General features: G+C 48.6%; 1 protein-coding gene across 3 annotated transcripts in view; it reads right to left on the reverse strand.

Annotated features, from left to right (window-relative positions):
• Positions 1-12,227, reverse strand: part of LOC138751917 (Golgi reassembly-stacking protein 1-like) — a 60,134-nt gene extending 47,907 nt beyond the window's left edge. For all 3 annotated transcript variants that reach the window (XM_069914871.1, XM_069914872.1, XM_069914870.1), the window contains exon 1: positions 12,083-12,227. In XM_069914871.1, coding sequence (XP_069770972.1) covers positions 12,083-12,145 — 63 coding nt within the window. In that variant the 5' untranslated portion in view covers positions 12,146-12,227. The remainder of the gene's footprint in view (positions 1-12,082) is intronic.
• Between the last annotated feature and the right edge of the window lie 782 nt (positions 12,228-13,009).

The raw sequence follows: 13,009 nt of genomic DNA on the forward strand, positions 1-13,009 counted from the left end.
GCAACTCTTTGCTTGCCTTATGGCAGAAAAAGTTGAAGTATATCAATGTATATTACATTTTTAAACCTTTGTACTGTGCAAATGAAAATGAATTGAAGATTTCCTCTAAACTTTCCACTTCTTAATTTAAAGTTATTATTTCACATCTCCTCCCTGGGAAAAAAAAAGACTCCGACTCTCTCTTCTTCTTCAATGCCAAAGTGAGGTCCAATATAAATTACAGGAACAACACCTCGTGTCGTAGGTAAGTTGTTTCCTTTGGTAGGGGAGACCAGAATATAGCCTCATTCGGGGTAGTAGATTTAGGACAGAAATGAGGAGGAACTGCTTTTCTCAGAGGGTGGTGAATCTGTGGAATTTGTTGCCCATTGAAGGTAACCTTGGTAAATATATTTAAGACAGCTCTAGCAAACCTGCCCACCAGGATATTGGTCCCCCTCCAGTTCAAGTGCAGCCCGTCCCTTCTGTACAGGTCAGACCTTCCCCAGAAGAGATCCCAATGATCCACAAATGTGAACCTCTGCCCCCTATACCAAATTTTTAGCCACGCATTCATCTGCCACATCTTCCTATTCCTACCCTCTCTAGCGCATGGCACAGGCAGAAATCTCGAGATTACCATCCTTGAGGTCCTGGAGTATTGGAGTTCAGTTGCGCATGCACGCGAGATAAGAGTTAAGTTGGAAAGATTTTTATACAGTAAGGAAATTAAGGGATCTGTGGAAAAGGCAGGTAGGTGGAGATGAGCCTATCATCAGATCGCCCATAATACACTAATGGGAGTGTATTATAGACCACCTGATGGGCTGAGGGAATTAGAAGAGCAAATTTGTAAGGAGATAGCATATATGTGTAATAAACATAAGGTGGTGATTACAGGAGATTTTTAACTTTCCACACATTGACTGGGACGCTCATACTGTAAAAGGCCTGGATGGGTTGGAGTTTGTCAAATGTGTTCAATAAAGTTTTCTAAATAAATACATAGAAGAACCGACCAGAGAGGGGGCCTTATTGGATCTCCTATTAGGGAACGAAATAGGTCAGGTGGCAGAGGTTTGTGTTGGGGAAAACTTTGGGTCTAGTGATCATTAATACTATTAGTTTTAGGTTAATAATTGAGAAGGATAGGGCTGGGCCTAAAGTTGAGATTCTTGATTGGAATAAGGCAAATTTTGAAGAGATTTGAAAGAATTTAGAGGCTGTGGATTGGGATAATTTATTTTCAGGGAAGGATGTAACAGATGATTAGAATAAAATGTAATCATCAGATGAATGGAAGACATTCAAAGGGGAAATTTTGAGAGTAAAGAGTTGGTCTGTCCCTGTGAGGATTAAAGGAAAGGTTACAAAATATAGGGAGCCTCAATTTTCAAAGGATATTGGGAATTTGGTTTGGAGGAAGAGTGCCGTGGACAACAGGTAGAGAGAGACAGCAGGGAATAGATGAACTGCTTGGAATAGATGAACTGCTTGAGAAATAGAAGGAAGGGAAAAAATCTTAAGAAAGAAATTAGAAAGGCTAAAAGGAGATATGACGCTGCTTTGGCAGACAAGGTAAAAATAAATCCAAAGGGTTTCTACAGGTACATTAAAAGAATAGTGAGGGATAAAATTGGACCCCTTGAGGATCAGAGGAGTAGGCTACGTGAGAAGTCATAAGAGATGGGGGAAATTTTAAATGATTTTTTTCTTCAGTATTCACTAAGGAATATTGAGTCAGGTGATACAAGGAAATCTGGTAGTGAGGTCATGGATAATATACAGATAGGTAGTACTGGCTATTTTAAAGAGAATACAGGTGGATAAATCTCCGGGTCCTGACAAGATATTCCTTAGGACCCTGAGGGAGGTTAGTGTACAAATATGGGGGCTCTGACTGAAATATTTAAAAAGCTCCACATCCTTCCTGCGATATGGGGACCATAACTGTACATAATATTCAAAATGTGGCTTAACCAAAATTTTGAATAGTTTCAACATGACTTTTATACAATCAAATGAGAATTTATTGTCATCAACATGTTTTGTTGTTTTGTGGCAGAATCACAGTGCGAACATTCCTATAATCCACGTTTCAAAATAAATAAAAAGAGTGCCAAGTAAAAGACAGTGAGGTAGTGGCTAAGGTTCATGGTTCATTCAGAAATCTGATGGCAGAGGGGAAGAAACTGTCCTTATGCCGCTGGGTGTTCGTCTTCAGGCCCCTGTACCTTTTCCCCCCAATGGTAGCAGTGTGAAAAGGCCATGGCCTGGATGATGGGGGTCCTTGGCACCTCTATACCAGACAGTGATGCAACCAGTCAGAATGCTCATCACAGTACACCTGGAGAAGTTTTCTAAAGTCTTCGGCAACATACCGAATCTCCTCAAATTCCTCAGAAAGGCTAGTCACTGGGATGCCTTCTCCGTGATTGCAGTGACATGGAGGTTCCAGGACGGATTTATTTGTATTCTTAGATATCCTTGTTTGTCTCTATTGCCATTCTTAAACAGAGAAACAACACTGACTATTCTCCAGTCCTCAGGGAAAAAATACAAAAATCTCAGTCAAAGCACCAGCCATTTCCTCTCTTAATAAGATGGAAAAGAACCCATCAGGCCCTGGGAACATCCACTTCAACATCCTGGATACCCTCAAATATCTACACGCCCCTCCCTGATTTCACTATCCTCCACGCCCTCCTCCTTGGTGAATACTAACGCACGTACTCACTTATAACCTCGCCCACTTGCTCTGGCTCCAGGCATAAATCGCCTCCTTTGTCCTTGAGAAGCCCTACCTTCTCCTTTGTTAATTTCTGGTTTTTAATGCATAAATTGCCTTGTAATCTTTTTAATACTCCTTAATCTTGTAATCCTCTGTGTCCTTCTCCTTGGGAGGCCTACACAGTATAGTGATTGCACCTGAACTCCACCCACATTGCTTCACTGGATGATCCTTCCAGAATGCCCACAAGATGCAGAAGCAGACATGGACTATTCGTCCTGTCAAGTTCACTCCGCCATAAGCTGATCCATAACCCCACCTCCCCTGCCTTCTCCCCTTAACCTTTGATACCAATTATTCAGATTACTAGCAATCTCTGCTTTAAATACACCCAACGTCCTGACCTCCACAGCCACCCGTGGAAACAAATTCCAGAGTTTCACCACTCTCCGGCTATAGAAATTCCTCTGCAGATGCTTTGAATGGGCGCCCTTCAATTTTGAAGTTATTTCTTCTTGTCCTAGACTCCCCTTTGCACATCTAATCTGTCTAAGCCTTTCCACATTCAAAACGCTTCTGTGAGATTCCTCCCTCAATCTTCTGAACTCCAAAGTGTACAGTCCAAGAGCATCAAACCCTCCTCATATGCTGATCCCTTCATTCCAGGAATCATTCTTGTGAATCTTCTCTGAACCCTCTCCAATGCCACCACATTCATTCCACAATGAGGAGCCCAAAACTGTAACCCATACTCCAAGTGAGCCCTCACCAGGGTTTTAAAAAGCCTTAATGTCACATCCTTATTTCTCCAGAGATGAAAGCCAACATTGTATTCACCTTCTTCATCACTGAGTCAACCCAGAGGCTAACTTTTAGGATATTCTGCATGAGGACTTCCACTATTGTCTTCTCGTTATAATCTTTCAACTTTTGAACAGTGGTTTACCTCAAGTATAATTGAGATCTTGATCCTTTTTCTCTTTCACACACTGGGGTGTTGCCATCATTTTCTGTTTTACATAAACATAACATGTCCCCATGCAACTGTGGCCTCACCCTTTATCCGATCCACCCTTTCTCTGCAGCTCTTGCCAGTTTTCTCTCTTAACTTTTTCTGTCAGGGTGGTCGTCCATCAGATGCAGCCCAACGTCCAACATTTCCACATTTTGTTTCAAATTTTCAGCCCTCACAGCTTGCTGATTTTCATTTACCATTAGAACACTAGATACTGTGCAGGCCCTTCAGCCCACAGTGTTGTGCTGACCTATGGAAACCTACTCCACAACAATCTAGTCCTTCCCTCCCTCACACCCATAACCTGAGAGTAAACAGTTTCCAGCATATAGCATGACAAAAAGAAATGGGAGCATTTGGCTCTTGTGCCCTCTCCACCATTCGACAAGATTATCCATCTCAACACCATTTATAAGATCGTAAGAAATAGGCGTAGGAGTCAGCCTTCCGGCCTGTTGAGCCTGTTCTGCCATTCAATGAGATCATGGGTGATCTGATGATAGGCTCATCTCCCCCTACCTGCCTTTTCCCCAGATCCCTTATGCACCACTATGTAATAATCTATCCAACCTTGTCTTAAATATATTTACTGAGATAGCATCTGCTGCTTCCATGGCCAGTGATTTCCACAGATTCACCACCCTTCGGGAAAACCAGTTCCTCCTCATCTCCAACCTAAATCTACTACCCTGAATCTTGAAGTGATATCCCCTAGTTCTGGTCTCCCCTATCAATGGAAGCATCTTGCCTACCAGTTTATTATCTATGCGTTTCATAATTTTATGTTGCTGTAAGATCTCCCTCTCACACTTTAAATTCCAGTGAGTGCAACCCCAGACGACTCAATCTCTCCTCACAGGCCGACCCCCTCATCTCTAGAATCAACCTGATGGACCTCCTCTGTACCGCCTCTAAAGCCAGTCCATCATTCCTCAAGTAAGGAGACCAGAGCTACTTGCAGTGCTCCAAATGCAGCCTCACCAGTACCTTGAACTGTTGCAGCATAACCTCCCTGCTCTTAATTTCTATCCCCCCAGCAATGAGGGCCAACATTCCATTTGCCTTCTTGATAGCCAGCTGCACTTGCAACCCGATCTTCTGCGATTCATGCACAAGCGCTCCCATGTCCTTCTACACATCAGCATGCTGTAATCACTTGGTATTTAAATAAAAATCTGATCTCCTATTCTTCTTTCCCAAGTAGATCTTCTTCTTTCTCTCTCTTTGGCTTGGCTTCGTGGACAAAGATTTATGGAGGGGGTAAAAAGTCCACGTCAGCTGCAGGCTCGTTTGTGGCTGACAAGTCCGATGCGGGACAGGCAGACACGATTGCAGCGGTTGCAGGGGAAAATTGGTGGGTTGGGGTTGGGTGTTGGGTTTTTCCTCCTTTGCCTTTTGTCAGTGAGGTGGGCTCTGCGGTCTTCTTCAAAGGAGGTTGCTGCCCGCCAAACTGTGAGGCGCCAAGATGCACGGTTTGAGGCGTTATCAGCCCACTGGCGGTGGTCAATGTGGCAGGCACCAAGAGATTTCTTTAGGCAGTCCTTGTACCTTTTCTTTGGTGCACCTCTGTCACGGTGGCCAGTGGAGAGCTCGCCATATAACACGATCTTGGGAAGGCGATGGTCCTCCATTCTGGAGACGTGACCCACCCAGCGCAGCTGGATCTTCAGCAGCGTGGACTCGATGCTGTCGACCTCTGCCATCTCGAGTACTTCGACGTTAGGGATGAAAGCGCTCCAATGGATGTTGAGGATGGAGCGGAGACAACGCTGGTGGAAGCGTTCTAGGAGCCGTAGGTGGTGCCGGTAGAGGACCCATGATTCGGAGCCGAACAGGAGTGTGGGTATGACAACGGCTCTGTATACGCTTATCTTTGTGAGGTTTTTCAGTTGGTTGTTTTTCCAGACTCTTTTGTGTAGTCTTCCAAAGGCGCTATTTGCCTTGGCGAGTCTGTAACCTCACATTTACCAACATTGTACTCCATCTGCCACACCATGCCCACTCATTTAAACCATCTACCATACTTGTGAAATCATCATTACTGTGTAATAGTCAATTCCCATTTTTTGGCCCAAAAATTGAGTTTTCTGTAAGACCCGTGTAAATGTCGAACCCTCCCCAATTTTGGCGCCAAGTGCCCACCCATCCACGCTCCTGATGCCCTGCCCACGGACGCTTGCCCTGGCAGCCCGTCCCCCGGAGCTCCCGACGGCGGACCCTCACCCTGCCCATCCAAGAATCCCAGGCCCTGGCCGCCGACTCATCCGAGCTTCCAACGCCCCAAGCATAGACTTACCACCCAATCCCAGCCATCCAAACTCCTGAGGCAGGTACTTAACGAGTACAGTTTGACCTGTGCAAAATTCATACACCCCTCCTGGCTTTTTTGACCTGAAAAAGTGGTCTAAAAAAATATGACGATTACACAAGTATATAGGGTATATCTCTTTGCAGACTCACCACATCCGCTTCCCTTCCCTGACAATCTATTTTGAATGTAATCAATGGCTGAACAAATATGTCAACCGTCTCAACTCTTCTCTTCAATACAACCCCTCCCCATAGAGAAATGTTCATCCATCAACTCAACTTCCTTTCCATCATCTTTCCCTCCATCATAGGTATTACTTCCACAACTCATCACGTGAGACAGATCACATGTGCGGCTTAGCTCAGAAAACCCACCAATTGCCTTCATCCATTGGAATTTTATTTGTTTTTGGAAGCAAATAATGTAGAAGCATTTACGAGGCTTCCAGAAATGTGCAGAGAACAGAGGGAAATGTATCACGTACAAGTCACAGAGTTTTAGTTTATTGTAGGCATCATGTTTAGCACAGAGGGCCTGTCCATGTGATGTGTTATGAACTGGCAAATGGCTGTCAAACTTGACAGCTTTTTTTCATGAAGTACCTGACACGGTTGGTGATGGAAATGCAGTTGATGTGATACATGTGGATGTCCAAAAAGCACCTAATACAGTGCCACATAATATGTTTAAAATCAAGAAACAAGGCCATGGAACACAAGCAGTAGCATCATGGGTAAAAAGTTGACTAAATAACAGGAAAATTCCTGTTATCTGGAATTCAAGCAACCAGTAAGAAAAACTGGAATTGGCACGCCTCATCGTAAGTTCTCCAGTCATACAGCACGCAGTTCCAAGCAACTGGGAAATGTACCTATCTGGCATCTACCAATCTCCATAGGTGCCAGATACCAGGGATTTTACTGTGGTAGTGAAATAGAAGTATATAAAGGGTTAAACCAGGATCACTGCTTCATATTGAATCTCCAGACACAGCAGTCTGTATGAGGTTCTTCATATGAAACGTATAAATGAGATGGACTTGGGCATACCTGTACCAGCAACAATCTGAAACTGACAAAAACCTGCAGGGGTTATGAACTGAGAGGACACGATAAAGGAGCTACAGATAGGCTGCTGGAAGATGCAGCGAGAGGCGGCAGAGAAGATACAATGCTGAGAAAGCAGGTGTTATATTTTGAAAGAACAGAAAAGTAAGTAACAATTAAAAAAAAGGATAAAAGACCAGCAATTTGTGGGGTCTATCTGTTGAAAGGTCAGGGCAGGTTGAGAAAGTGGGACTGAAAGCATTCAGGGCCCTCGTCTTTACCGATGGAGGCAAACAATTCAGTCTGGTATGGGGACACCGATACCCCTCCCCCCAACCCACCCCTCCCCGACCTTAAAGCCCTGCAAAAGGTAGTCCAGGGCATCACAGGCAAACCCTCTCCACCATCAAGAATATCTACAGGGCGACACTGTATATATTTGAAAAGAAAAATGTATGTATCTTGATCAATGTGGTTTATAGTGTGAAAAATAAAATTTAAAAAAAAAGAATATCTACAGGGAACGCTGCCGTCGGAGAGCAGCAGCAATCATCAAGGATCCACACCACCCAGCACACGCTGTTCTCGCTGCTGCCATCAGGAAAGTGGTGTAGGTGCCACAAGATTCACCCCACCAGGTTCAGGAACAGCTGCTACCCCTCCACCATCAGACTCCTCAACGACAAACTCCATCATAGACTCATTGAAGAACTCTTACTTGTGCACTTTATTGATTCCCCCCCCCCCCCCCCCCCGCATCGCAAAGTCAGTTGGATTTCTTTACACGAGTACATTGTGTCGTGTCTTTTTCCACTACCAATAAGCGGTGGCTCTGCCTCGCCCACAGGCTGTATGCGCTGTCATTTATGTACTCTGGCAATAAATCTGAAATCTATAAAACACGTGGTGAGCACTGTATCAAATTATGAATGTTACACCTCAATCGAGGCAAAAATTTCTGATAATTTTAGCGATGTGGAACTTTTATTATTTGGATAGACTGGAGAACCTGTCCTCCTCCTTGAAACAGAAGGGGTTTCCATGGGATTTCATAGGTACAAACAGACAAGGTGGTGAGCAACTGTTCTAATTGCTGGAGAAATGAAGAATTCAGAGGCTCAGAGAATGAAAGAGGATGGCAAAGGAGGAAAAACTTTAGTCGTTACCATCTGGAATTCAGAGCTGCCTAAGTATCTAAGAGGAAATTATTGTTTGTTGGAAGGGAGGAAATACACGAGGAGAATGGAGCTAGTTATTCTTTTACACACAGAAATGATGCACACCTAATAGGCCAAATAGTTTCCTTCTGAACTGCAACGTGACTTTCCTTGATTGAACTGCTCATTGGGGAGCCGTAGCAGTTAGTGCAATCCCTTTACAGCGCCAGCGACCGGGACAAGGGTTCGAGCCCCGTGCTGTCTGAAAGGAGTTTGTACGTCCTCTTCGTGTCTGCGTGGGTTTTCCCCGGGGGCTTTGGTTTCCTCCCACCATTCAAATCGTAGGATAATTGGGTGAAACTGGATGGCATGGACTTGTGGGCCAAGATGGCCTATTACCTTGCTGTGAGCCCAAATTAAAAATTAATAAAAATCTGATTTCTTTCATTGTTGATTCTGGATTCTAAAAGTTGACCATAACTTAATGTACTCAGCTAGTTATCTGACTTAACCTTCCATAACAAGATGCCACATCTACATTCCTCTGCATCGCTCAGGCTTTGCTATATTAAATGTTTATTTTGAAATAAAGCCATCAATGCAAAACTCTCCTCATCAACCAGGCAACATTCACCGGGGGAGGGGGTCCAGGCAACATTCACCGGGGGAGGGGGTCCAGGCAACTTTCACCACAATAGGGGCAGGATCTCTTTCCCGAGGGGGTGGCAGGGGTCCAATTCCCAGTAAGGGGGGGGGGCTCTATTTCCCAGTTGAGGGGCTCTATTTCCCAGTAAGGGAGGGGGCTCTATTCCCCAGAGTGGGAAGGGGGACTCTATTTCCCAGTAAGAGGGGACTCTATTCCCCCGTAAGGGCGGGGGGGGCTCTATTCCCCCGTAAGGGTGGGGGGCTCTATTCCCCCGTAAGGGCGGGGGGCTCTATTACCCCGTAAGGGTAGGGGGACTCTATTTCCCAGTAGGAAGGGGGCTCCTTCCCAGTAAAGGGGGCTCTATTTCCCAGTAGGGGGGAGCTCTATTTCCCAGTAGGGGGAAGCTCTATTTCCCAGTAGGGGGGAAGCTCTATTTCCCAGTAGGGGGGAAGCTCTATTTCCCAGTAGGGGGGGAAGCTCTATTTCCCAGTAGGGGGAGCTCTATTTCCCAGTAGGGGGGAGCACTATTTCCCAGTAGGGGGCAGCTCTATTTCCCAGTAGGGGGAGCTCTATTTCCCAGTAGGGGGGTGCTCTATTTCCCAGTTGGGGGAGCTCTCCCAGTAGGGGGCTCTATTTCCCAGTAGGGGGATGCTCTATTTCCCAGTAGGGGGAGCTCTATTTCCCAGTAGGGGGGAGCTCTATTTCCCAGTAGTGGGAGCTCTATTTCCCATTAGGGAGGAGCTCTATTTCCCATTAGGGAGGAGCTCTATTTCCCAGTCGGGGGTGCTCTATTTCCCAGAGTGGGGGGAGCTCTATTTCCCAGAGTGGGGAGCTCTATTTCCCAGTAGGGGGAGCTCTATTTCCCAGTAGGGGGAGCTCTATTTCCCAGTAGGGGGAGCTCTATTTCCCAGTAGGGGGAGCTCTATATCCCAGAGTGGGAGCTCTATTTCCCAGTAGGGGGAGCTCTATTTCCCAGTAGGGGGCTCTATTTCCCAGTAGGGGGAGCTCTATTTCCCAGTAGGGGGCTCTATTTCCCAGTAGGGGGAGCTCTATTTCCCAGTAGGGGGCTCTATTCCCTAGTAGGGGGGCTCTATTCCCCAGAGTGGGGAGGGGGACTCTATTCCACCGAGTGGGAGGGCTCTATTTCCCAGTAGGGGGAGCTCTATTTCCCAGTAGGGGGAGCTCTATTTCCCAGTAGGGGGAGCTCTATTTCCCAGTAGGGGAGCTCTTTTCTGAGTAGGGGGAGCTCTATTTCCCAGTAGGGGGACTATTTCCCAGTAGGGGGAGCTCTATTTCCCAGTAGGGGGAGCTCTATTTCCCAGTGGGGGAGCTCTATTTCCCAGTAGGGGAGCTCTATTTCCCAGTAGGGGAGCTCTATTCCCCAGTAGGGGGGCTCTATTCCCCAGAGTGTGGAGGGGGACTCTATTCCACCGAGTGGGGAGGGGAGCTCTATTCCCCAGTAGGGGGGCTCTATTCCCCAGAGTGTGGAGGGGGACTCTATTCCACCGAGTGGGGAGGGGAGCTCTATTTCCCAGTAGGGGGAGCTCTATTTCCCAGTAGGGGGAGCTCTATTTCCCAGTAGGGGGAGCTCTATTTCCCAGTAGGGGGAGCTCTATTTCCCAGTAGGGGAGCTCTATTTCCCAGTAGGGGAGCTCTATTTCCGAGTAGGGGAACTCTATTTCCCAGTAAGGGAGCTCTATTTCCCAGTAGGGGGAGCTCTATTTCCCAGTAGGGGGAGCTCTATTTCCCAGTAGGGGGAACTCTATTTCCCAGTAGGGGGAGCTCTATTTCCCAGTAGGGGGAGCTCTATTTCCCAGTAGGGGGTGCTCTATTTCCCAGTAGTGGGAGCTCTATTTCCCATTAGGGAGGAGCTCTATTTCCCATTAGGGAGGAGCTCTATTTCCCAGTCGGGGGTGCTCTATTTCCCAGAGTGGGGGGAGCTCTATTTCCCAGAGTGGGGAGCTCTATTTCCCAGTAGGGGGAGCTCTATTTCCCAGTAGGGGGAGCTCTATTTCCCAGTAGGGGGAGCTCTATTTCCCAGTAGGGGGAGCTCTATTTCCCAGAGTGGAGGCTCTATTTCCCAGTAGGGGGAGCTCTATTTCCCAGTAGGGGGGCTCTATTTCCCAGTAGGGGGAGCTCTATTTCCCAGTAGGGGGCTCTATTCCCTAGTAGGGGGGCTCTATTCCCCAGAGTGGGGAGGGGGACTCTATTCCACCGAGTGGGAGGGCTCTATTTCCCAGTAGGGGGAGCTCTATTTCCCAGTAGGGGGAGCTCTATTTCCCAGTAGGGGGAGCTCTATTTCCCAGTAGGGGGAGCTCTATTTCCCGGTAGGGTAGCTCTATTTCTGAGTAGGGGGAGCTCTATTTCCCAGTAGGGGGAGCTCTATTTCCCAGTAGGGGGAGCTCTATTTCCCAGTGGGGGAGCTCTATTTCCCAGTAGGGGAGCTCTATTCCCCAGTATGGGGGCTCTATTCCCCAGAGTGGGGAGGGGGACTCTATTCCACCGAGTGGGGAGGGGAGCTCTATTCCCCAGTAGGGGGGCTCTATTCCCCAGAGTGTGGAGGGGGACTCTATTCCACCGAGTGGGGAGGGGAGCTCTATTTCCCAGTAGGGGGAGCTCTATTTCCCAGTAGGGGGAGCTCTATTTCCCAGTAGGGGGAGCTCTATTTCCCAGTAGGGGAGCTCTATTTCCCAGTAGGGGAACTCTATTTCCCAGTAGGGGGAGCTCTATTTCCCAGTAGGGGGAGCTCTATTTCCCAGTAGGGGGAGCTCTATTTCCCAGTAGGGGGAGCTCTATTTCCCAGTAGGGGGAGCTCTATTTCCCAGTAGGGGGAGCTCTATTTCCCAGTAGGGGGAGCTCTATTTCCCAGTAGGGGGAGCTCTATTTCCCAGTAGGGGGAGCTCTATTTCCCAGTAGGGGGTGCTCTATTTCCCAGTAGGGGGAGCTCTATTTCCCTGTAGGGGGAGCTCTATTCCCCAGTAGGGGGAACTCTATTTCCCAGTAGGGGGTGCTCTATTTCCCAGTAGGGGGAGCTCTATTCCCCAGTAGGGGGGCTCTATTCCCCAGTAGGGGGGCTCTATTCCCCAGAGTGGGAGGGCTCTCTTCCCCAGAGGCGGCCCTTCCCCGGAACCCAGTCTCTGCCCGCTGCCACGCAGGCGGTTCCGCTTCCCTCCACAGCCTCGGCCGCTCTTACCCACCCCGTGGACGTGGAAGCCCTCGTTGCCTCCGCTGGGGAGGTCGGTGCTCTGAGAGCCGCCCATCGCGATCCCCGGGAACAGAAGCTCTGACTGCAAACTCCGCCGAGGTTCTGCACGCCCCCTCCCGTCTAGGCCCCGCCGTCAACTCCCGCCACAGCGCCTCCACCCGGCTTGATTCGGCCCCGCCGTCAACTCCTGCCACAGCGCCTCCACCCGGCTTGATTCGGCCCCGCTCTCAACTCCCGCGACGGCGCCTCCACCTGGCTCGGCCCCGCCGCAGCACCCCTTCCCGGCTCAGTGCCAACGCAGCACCCCCTCCTGGCTCGACCCGGCCACAGCACCCCCTCCCAGCTTAGCTTTCCGCCAAATCCCGCCTCAGCACCTCCCCCCTGGCTTGACCCCTCCCCACCAACTCTCCCCGCAGCTCCTCCTCCCGGTTCGCCCATCACCCAACTCCTGCCACATTGCCCCCTCCCGCCTTGTCCCTCACCCAACTCCTGCCGTCGTGTCCCCTCCTGGGTCGCGGTCCCTTGCCTCCCCACCTTGTCTCTGCAGATGCAATCCAGGCTCTTGACCCAAGATGTTGACTGACCATGTGTCTCCATGGATGCTGCCTGCCCCACTGAACCCGAGAAGTATCGTGACACCCCGCTCCAGTTGATTAACGTGTACGCCTTGCCCATCATCCAGCACCTCCCAGCGCGCTGGTGATGTCCAGACCGGTTGTTCTGGTGACTTCATCCGCATCATAGATGTGGCTGGACAATCCACCTGTGCTGACAGCAGATGAGACGGCTCCACCAGATTCCTGATGGAGACAGTAAAGGACACACATCTGTGCAACCCCTACAGCGACCCTGCAGGTGTAGCACAGCCGCAGTTCTCCTGGTCAAGATTAGAGGGTTCGAGCCAGATCCGCATAGACCT

The sequence above is a fragment of the Narcine bancroftii genome, chromosome 1, assembly GCF_036971445.1.
Source record: "Narcine bancroftii isolate sNarBan1 chromosome 1, sNarBan1.hap1, whole genome shotgun sequence".
NCBI lineage: Eukaryota > Metazoa > Chordata > Chondrichthyes > Torpediniformes > Narcinidae > Narcine > Narcine bancroftii.